At 50.2% G+C, this 8,736-nt stretch overlaps 1 protein-coding gene and 1 long non-coding RNA gene across 2 annotated transcripts in view; both read left to right on the top strand.

The window, feature by feature from the left end:
* The first annotated feature begins 2,759 nt into the window (after nt 1-2,759).
* LOC119973332 (potassium voltage-gated channel subfamily A member 3-like) lies at nt 2,760-4,589 on the top strand. The gene has a single exon (XM_038811206.1). The coding sequence runs from the start codon at nt 3,126-3,128 to the stop codon at nt 4,587-4,589; it is 1,464 nt and encodes a 487-aa protein (XP_038667134.1). The 5' UTR covers nt 2,760-3,125.
* Nucleotides 4,590-6,972: 2,383 nt separating this feature from the next.
* Nucleotides 6,973-8,736, top strand: part of LOC119973333 — a 71,915-nt gene continuing 70,151 nt past the window's right edge. The window contains exon 1 of the long non-coding RNA XR_005462278.1: nt 6,973-7,236. This is a non-coding gene — a long non-coding RNA (uncharacterized LOC119973333). The remainder of the gene's footprint in view (nt 7,237-8,736) is intronic.

The raw sequence follows: 8,736 nt of genomic DNA, 5'->3' as shown, positions 1-8,736 counted from the left end.
TTTGTCCAATTTACTGCCACCAGTTAATCTGCATTTTCAGTGGACACAGTCCTGTTTTTGTTACCACTGTACAATCAAGGAAATGCTTTGTTCTTTAAAACATTAAACGATAGAGTTGTAGAAAAGTCAACTGCATTTGTGTCCTTCTAAAATCTTTCTTTTTTGTCACATTTCGCTTTTGCAATGCTGATTTGTGCTATAACAGTGCCATGACCATTTTTCAGCATTTGGTAGCCATTCATCAGTGTAAACAATACAACAGACTAGTCAACCACAGATGGGGGCATAAAGACTCATGCTGCCTTTGCCTGATATCTGTGTGCACTTTCCAATAGGAGTCCTTGCACAGAGACCCAGAACAGCTTTTCCCCTCCCTTAGGCTAATTGGTCTGTCCCTATTAAAAAACAGAAAAAGTTGGATAAACTCAGCAGTTCTGACAGCATCTGTAGAGAGAGGAACAGAGTTAATGTTTCAAGTCTGTATGATACTTCTTCAGAGCGAAAGAAGGGTAGAAACGCGGTGGATCATATATTTGGCGTGGGGAAAACAGGAGGTGCAGCATAGTAGAAGGTCAGAGACAGGTCTGAGCAAAGGAGAGATCGACAAAGATGCTTTGGACACAAGACAAAAGGAATGTTAATGGTAGCTTTAACGCCGAATGAAGGTGCTGATAGTGGCATAAAGGTAAGATAGCAGAATGTGCCAGTAGGAGAACAAATATCAGTGCTCAGTGAAATCAAAACTAAAGAACAAGTGACAGGTGGCCCTGGGGGCGAGAGGGGGACAAACAAAGAAAACAAAAAACAAAAAAGGGATCAAGCTGGAGGGGAAAGTTCATAGTCTAAAGTTATTGAACTCAGTGTTGAGTCCTAATGCATCTAACCCAAAAATGAGGTGTTGTGTTGGGTTTCACAAGAACATTTTGGCAGGCCAAGGGCAGACATGTGAGCATGAGAGCAAGATGCTGAGTCAAAATGTTAAGTGACAAGAAGGTTGTGGTCTTGATTGCAGACTGAGCGAAGGTGTTCTGCAAAGCAGTCATCTAATCTGCGTTTAGCCTCCCTAAGGTGCAGGAGACCACATTGGAAGCAGCAAATACAGTATACCAAATCGAAGGAGGTGTAAGTGAAATGTTGCTTCACCTGAAAGGAATATTTGTGCCCTTGGGTAATGAGATGAGAGGAGGTAAAGAGACAGGTGTTGCACCTTGTGCGATTACACGGGACGTGCCGTGAGAACAAAATGAAGAATTGAGGGTAAGGGAGGAGTGGACCAGGGTGTCCCAGAGGGGTGGCCCCTAGGAATGGGATAGGTGGGGTGAGGGGAAGAATTGTTTGATGGTGGTATTTTGCTGGAGTTAGCAGAAATGGCGGAGGATGATCCTTTGAATGTGGAGGCTGGTGGAGTGAAAAGTGAGATCAAGAGGGACTTCACTAGCATGGCTCTGGGAGGGAGGAGGGAAGGGGTGAGGGCAGAGGGCTGTCCCTACCAATGTTCTGCTGGGATTCGCTAACTGGGCACTGACCAAGCTGTCCAGCTTGGACCTGGTGGTCTGTGTGCTCCACACTAGGTGGTGCAATTATCAAGTGAGCTTTGAGGGAGCACGTCTTCTTCCATGTTTACATCTCGACCTGTGGCGTGTGTAAACAATATGGGAAAGAGAAACAATTTGTGAGAAGGAGATTGAAAATCGCAGAAGAAAGAAACGTCACCGTGTAGGCTGAGTGACTGAAAGCGGTTTTCTATTACAACAGGCGACGTTTCAGAGGTGTACATTTATTTTTCCGCGCTCGATTAACCTGTTATTGAAACGACCCCCTCCGGAGAAAGATGACTGAAGACTCCGTCGAATTGGTCTGTTTCAAAAACATTTTCACTTGCCCCCAGGTGGAAATAACTGCACATTCCTGCAGAGAAATAAATGCCAGTTGCTTACTGATATTTTACCAGAGTAGATCATAGTGCATCAGAAAAGATGTGTCGGCTGTGGCCTGGTTGCTGATATTGAAGATGATGCAGGAAATTGTGTTGATAAAGATAATGCTGCAGGTTAGATTGCGTTTCTGGAGTGAAACGGCGATAAACCCCAATCTTTACCACAGGAGCCCAGCCATCGAAAGATAGTTTCTCTGTCAACAGACAAACACGTTTTTATTTTATTGATCTCGGTAACACAGTAACTAATGACTGAACTCACGTAGTTTTCTTTTTAAAGCTGTTTCAGAGCGAGCCTTAACCACCCACCACCACCCCAGACGGTGCACCTTGGAGCCCATCATCAGCAAAGCAGCTGGCTCTTGGCACTGCAAATACATTGGCCACGTTTCCAGCTGGTAAAAAGGACACCGAGCTCGGTCACAATGTTTGGTGCACGGGGCTGGCAGGGAGGCGTTTAATTTCCACTTGTGATTATTTCACCAGTCCCCAGCCCCCAGCCCGGCCGGGTTACTGTCAAAACTCAGCTGCAACGTGCTCCGGCCGAATGTGCAACAGGGCGCTTGCCCATATAAACCTATAGAAAAGTGCAACTCTTGGGAGATGAGGAGATTCGTGAGCAAGCTGGCACAGAAAAGTCAGTCTTGAGTTTTTTTTCGCGGATTATATAAATAGTGTGTGTGTGTGTGTGGGGGGGGGGGGGGGGGGGGCTGGTTAGGGAAAAGGGGGTGGAAGCCAGCCCTTGTCAGCAATGTCAGTCATTTCATATGTGTGGATTGCTGTGTCAATGTGTTCGATTGCTGCCAGGCTGTGTGGGGTGAGATTTGAGGCGGGTTTTTCTTTTGGAGCCGGGAGTCAGACATGATTCTCCTCGGTTGTGTCGAGAAACGTCGCCTTCGCGTCATCGCAGGGGATGGTAAGGGGCTGATCTATTTTAAATGCTGTGATTGCAGAGTCCCTGCCCATCTGCCTGTGTGTGTGTGTGTGTGTGAGAGAGAGAGAGAGAGGAGGTGTGGAGTCAGACTGCCAGAACTAACAGTCTGGGGGTGGGGGCTGAACAGGGAAATGCCAGACGCTGCCCTGGTGGACGGTGGCAGATCGGAAGGAGAGCCAGCTTGACGCCCTCACCCTCACCCCTTACCCCCCTCCAGCCCGTTCCTGAGGAGGAAGGAGAGCGTCCCGGCCGAAGATGACACTGGTGGCCGAGGAAAACATTGACGAGTCGGTGGTGTTGACCGCGCTCTCGCAGGACAACTGCGAGCCCGAGGAGCCGGGGCAGGAATGCTGCGAGAGGGCGTTCATCAACATCTCGGGGCTGAGGTTCGAGACGCAGCTCAGGACCCTGGCTCAGTTCCCCGACACCTTGCTCGGCGATCCGAGGAAGAGGATGCGTTACTTCGACCCCCTCCGGAACGAGTATTTCTTCGACAGGAATCGCCCCAGCTTCGACGCCATCCTCTACTTCTACCAGTCGGGGGGGAGGCTGAGGAGACCTGTCAACGTGCCCGTCGACATTTTCCTGGAAGAGATCAAATTCTACGAGATGGGAGACGAGGCCATCGACAATCTCCGAGAGGAAGAGGGCTTCATTAAGGAAGAGGAGCGGATTCTGCCCCCCAACGAGTACCAGCGTCAAGTTTGGTTGTTGTTCGAGTACCCGGAGAGCTCGGGTGCTGCCAAGGGGATTGCCATAGTCTCTGTCCTTGTCATTCTCATCTCCATCATCATATTCTGCATAGAGACCCTGCCCGAATTCAGAGAAGATACCCGCCCGGACCTGCCGAAATTTCCCGCCAATGGAACCGATACCTTGGGGGCGAACGCTTTCACTGACCCTTTCTTCATCATTGAGACCCTATGCATTGTCTGGTTCTCTTTCGAACTGTTAGTGAGATTTTTCTCCTGCCCCAGCAAACCTGGCTTCTTCAAGAACATCATGAACATCATTGACATTGTGGCCATCATCCCCTATTTCATCACCCTGTTCACCGAGTTAGTGTATCACCAAAGCAACGGGCAACAGACAATGTCCTTGGCCATCCTAAGGGTCATCCGGCTCGTCCGAGTGTTCCGCATCTTCAAGCTTTCCCGCCACTCCAAAGGGCTCCAGATCCTTGGGAAAACCCTGCAGGCCAGCCTGAGGGAGCTGGGCTTGCTCATGTTCTTCCTCTTCATCGGGGTCATCCTCTTCTCCAGCGCCGTCTACTTCGCCGAGACGGACGACCCCGACTCCAGCTTCTCCAGCATCCCCGACGCCTTCTGGTGGGCGGTGGTCACCATGACCACGGTGGGCTACGGCGACATGCACCCCGTCACCATCGGGGGCAAGATCGTGGGCTCGCTGTGCGCCATCGCCGGTGTGCTGACCATCGCCCTGCCCGTGCCCGTCATCGTCTCCAACTTCAACTACTTCTACCACCGGGAGAACGAGCACGAAGACCAGGCCGAGTACCTGCACATCAGCAGCGGGCAGCAGACGGCTTCCCTCGGCAGGCTGGGGGCCAGCAACCAGTCCCTCAACAAGGACGAGTACCTGGAGGCAGAGGACAATGTGGACGCGCTGATCTTGGAGCATAACCGGTACCCCGGCTACACCCCCACCAAACAGAGACCCTCAGACCCCCCAGCGAAGAAAATATTCACTGATGTATGATCACAGGGGGGGCGGGGAGGAAAGATTGGGGAGGGGGCACCAGGCTATGGAGTTAGGAGGAGGTGGAACTCAATACGAACTGCGAAACTCTCCATCCAGTGTTTTCAGTCACATTAAAAAAACATCAACATTGTCCGATAGTCAGTCTCAACCCATGGGAGCTAAATATTTTTGTACAAGTTTATTTGTGTCAGAATCAGATGTGGACAAGGGAGGCGGAAGGTTGTGGGGTAGGGGGGGGGGGGGGGGGGGGCGGTAGAGTCAGATTGCAAAAGGTCTTCCTTCTTAGCTTCGCTGTCAACGTGTTTTAGTTTTTGACATTTTCCTGCCGTTTAATGCGACTTGCCCGCCATTTGTTTTGCTCGGGGGGGCCTTGACACACGTTAACCTTCGAACGTGTGCCAGTTGAATTGAGCCAAAACGAAGAGCATTGTTTTTTTCTTAAATAAGCAGCTTCCATCCCCCCTGTCACCCCCCCCCCTCCCCACTCTAACCCCCTCCACCCACTCCCAAGCTTCATTCCAGTAATTCTGTGCCAAATCATGGGTGATGGTGGGTGTAGGTGTTCTGCTCTCCAGGGAAGCGTGTATCGCCATGGGGAGAGAAGAGGAGTGGGTGGGGTGGGGTATCCAGAACCCCATAACCCTCCCAAGCCCCCTTATCCACCCGGGAATAATGTCTGTTCTGAGGAGAGAAAGAGAGAGACAAAAAAAACCGAGGATTTAAGAATTTTCAAAACAAAGAGAAACGATTGCAAAGAAAGCTGACGGGGGCGGAGGGGAAGAACCAAATCTCAATTAAATAGAGAGAGCGAGAGAAGAGGACCAAAAACCGTTCCAAGATGACAACCCGGTGAACACGCAGCTCTTGCTGCGTTCTGCAACACTAGACGTGAACAGCCAAACTGGGAGCCATTTCCAGCGCTCATCTATCTGACCCTTGGTTTTAATGTTGTGTCTCACACTTTTCATTAGGATAGCTGAATCAATTCGATGTAGTTCTCGACCTGTGCCATTCCCTAAACTGTGGGGAGGAAAGACTGAAGTCAAAGAGCACGTTTGCTTTTCATTATCATCGTCACTCAGCAGTGCATTTTTTTGGAGGGGGGGGGGGGGGTGAGGGGGAGGGTTGAGGAAGGAACTCACGGTGCTGAAGACATGGGGACCGTCACCTTTGGATTCACAGGTGGATTATGTTTACATTCCTGCCGTGGTTGTGTCACGCTTGGACAATTACTGTCCCCCCCCCCCCCCCCCCCCCCGAAAAAGAAGAAACAACATGAACATTATTTTTTTTGAAGTGCCTGTCCCGAACAAAACAGAAACAAACAAAAAAGGAGACAACACATCGGACACGTGCGAGCCCAGGGCCGGGTGCAGCGGCCTTGTGTCGGTGGGCAATGCGCCGAGCAGGTAGCGCCTCCCCGCGGGGACAACTTGGGCAGCGTCGGCGGTTGCCATGCCAACCTTCTCGCCTCTTCTCCAGCCTTGACAGTCGGGGGAGTGGGTGGTGGGAGGATGGGGGGCGGGGAGCAAACATTGCAGCGTCGTGTTCATACAAAAACGAATTTCACAAATGAATCCTACCGCTGCATACATTTTATTTTTTGTTAAGAAAGCAAAGGGAACCTAGGAGGTCCCTGCAGTGTTTAGGGATTGTGTCACAGCGACCGCATACTGTGGACTGTGGGGGGGGGGGGGGGGGGGGGGGGATCTCTCTTCGCCCTGTTACATGGCCCGTTCATTAATCATGTTGGAATTTACCCCCTCGACCACCCCCTTCCCCAATTCCAAAATGGATTGAAGTAGCCAAAACAAACGTCAATGCGGTTTGAAGATGTTTGCGAGCGACCACCAATTTGACAGCTGCAAGATCACCCACGCAAATCACCGTTTTTTTTTGTTTTCCTGGAGGAAAGATTTCTTTCGGCTTCAAATCAAAGATCCCGGAAGTTCCGTGTGTTTATTTTTTAGATGGCCCACTGTCCGCTTCATATGACAATCCAAATAGCCACATTGCCTTGGTTATGGCCAGCAGGTTTTCAGGCAAAACTCAGGGTCATCGGGTTAATAAAGGAGATGGCCAGTGTGCGCTGGGGAGGGGGGGGGGGGGGGGGTCACACTACTACACCACAAATCGCTTCCATGCCCCCGAGTTTCACCGCTCCGTGACAGAAAAAAAAGAGGCAAAGCTACCCATTGGGCAGGAATCCCGTCCCCCCCCCCCAAAAAAAAAGTCCCCCCTTTAAAAAAAAATGATTCTGGAATTAGTGTCTGGAGTCCGGATTGGACAAAATGTAAGCGACCTTCCTCTTCTCCCCCTGTCAGGGCTCCGTTATATTTTTGACGGGGTGTATTTGAGAGGGGGTTGCTGATTGTTCTTGGTGAGACTGACCCCCCCGCCCCCCGCCTCACTGATCAACGCGAGACGGCCGCACACAGGCCAGCTGGAGATTCCTAAGTCGGCTTCGGAAGCCCGCGCTGTGTGAAGAGAGGACTCAGGACAGCTCAAACATCCTCAGCGGCCACATCCCAGCTTTGTGACTGATCGGCAAACCAGGATTCCGAAAGGAAGGGGAGCAACGTTCACGATCTGGCCCAAAATAAAGTAGCGGAATTGGCATTCTGTGGGAGGCACAGTGTGAAAGGTGAGCGGATTCACATTTAGTATTATGCTTATACCCTTGTGTCCGAGTACATTGAGATTTCTCTGTAATAGAGTCAACTTCAGTTTATTAGCAGCTAATTAGGGAGAATTTTCAACACAAGGAACATGTTTAGAATGTTTTTGTGTATTGCACTAGTTAATATGGAGATTGTGGAGGGTTTTTTTTGTATTTATGTACCTTCGCATGCTACTTTTAAAAATCAATTGCAAAGCGCCCCCCCCCCCCCCCGCCGCCCCAGAAACTTTATAAATGTTTCCAAATCAGTGCATTAAGCAGGATGAGGGCGAGTGAAGTTATTGCCTGTCACCGATTTGTGGTCTAATCCAAACCACGAGGCAGCGATTGTAAATTTAAGCGCGGCTCTCTGGAGGGTGAAGGATAACCTTTTTGTCCTATGAGAGGTGGAAATGTCCAACATTCCCCTCGACCGCAAAATGTTCCGCTGACGCTGACGATACCACTAACAATACCCCATGTGTGTGCGAGCGAGCCCGCCACCTCCACGAGCGTGTGCGGAGCCGGCTTCCGGGGGTCACCAGCAGACCGAGCAATCCCAGCCACCAAACGACTGGGCTCACCCCACGCGAGAAGCCTCTGCCTTTCCCGTCCTCTGGTATCTGATAACTTGTGTGTGAAGAGCTCAGGCACGTGGGCTCGGGAATTAGGAGGAACCTGTGGCGCGGAAGAGGCTGAACGTGATGGGAAAGTGAAATCGCACCATTCCTTTCTCTGGCGCCGTCTTCATTCTATCTGATTCATTTATTTTATTCACTGAGGGCTTGGTCCAATGGAACCGAGCCCAAATTAAGCTGGAACAACTCTAACGTCTGAGTTCCCCTGCTTGATAAGGACACTTGTGCACTGATTTAACTGGGGTTGGAAACATCTTATTGACAACAATCCATTGAGAGATCAAAATGCTTACCAACTTCAATGATCTGTAATTTATTAAAGAACACAGGAAGACTTACTGTTTCAGCCAGATCCATAGGTCTGATGCAAACATTTTGCTTCATCTTAAACAGGAACTCGCCCTAACTGCACATTGATGCTACTCCTCTTTTATACTTTTTTGTACTTTCACGGGATGTGGGTATCGCAATTCTCGATTGCCCTTGAGAAGGTGGTTGTGAGCTGCCTTCTTGAACCTGCAGCCCTTTTGATGTAGGTATACCCACATAGCTGTTAGGAATGGAGATTCAGGATTTTGACCCAGTAACAGTGAAGGGATGGTGATATAGTTCCAAGTCAGAGTGGTGCTTAGCAGGAGGTGGTGTCCCATTCATCTGTTGCACTTGGCCTTCTAGGTGGTAGAGGTTAGGGTTTGAAGGGGCCTTGTTGAGTTACTGCCATGCATCTTATAGATGGTACACACTGCTGCTACTGTGCATCAGCGGTGGAGGGAATGAATGTTTAAGATGCTGGATGGGTGCCAATCAAGTGAGCCTGCTTTATCTTGGGTGGTATCAATCTTCTTGA

Source organism: Scyliorhinus canicula, chromosome 11, assembly GCF_902713615.1.
Source record: "Scyliorhinus canicula chromosome 11, sScyCan1.1, whole genome shotgun sequence".
Classification (NCBI taxonomy): domain Eukaryota; kingdom Metazoa; phylum Chordata; class Chondrichthyes; order Carcharhiniformes; family Scyliorhinidae; genus Scyliorhinus; species Scyliorhinus canicula.
Note: the sequence above shows the minus strand (reverse complement) of the source record. Positions and strands in the feature narration are given on the sequence as shown.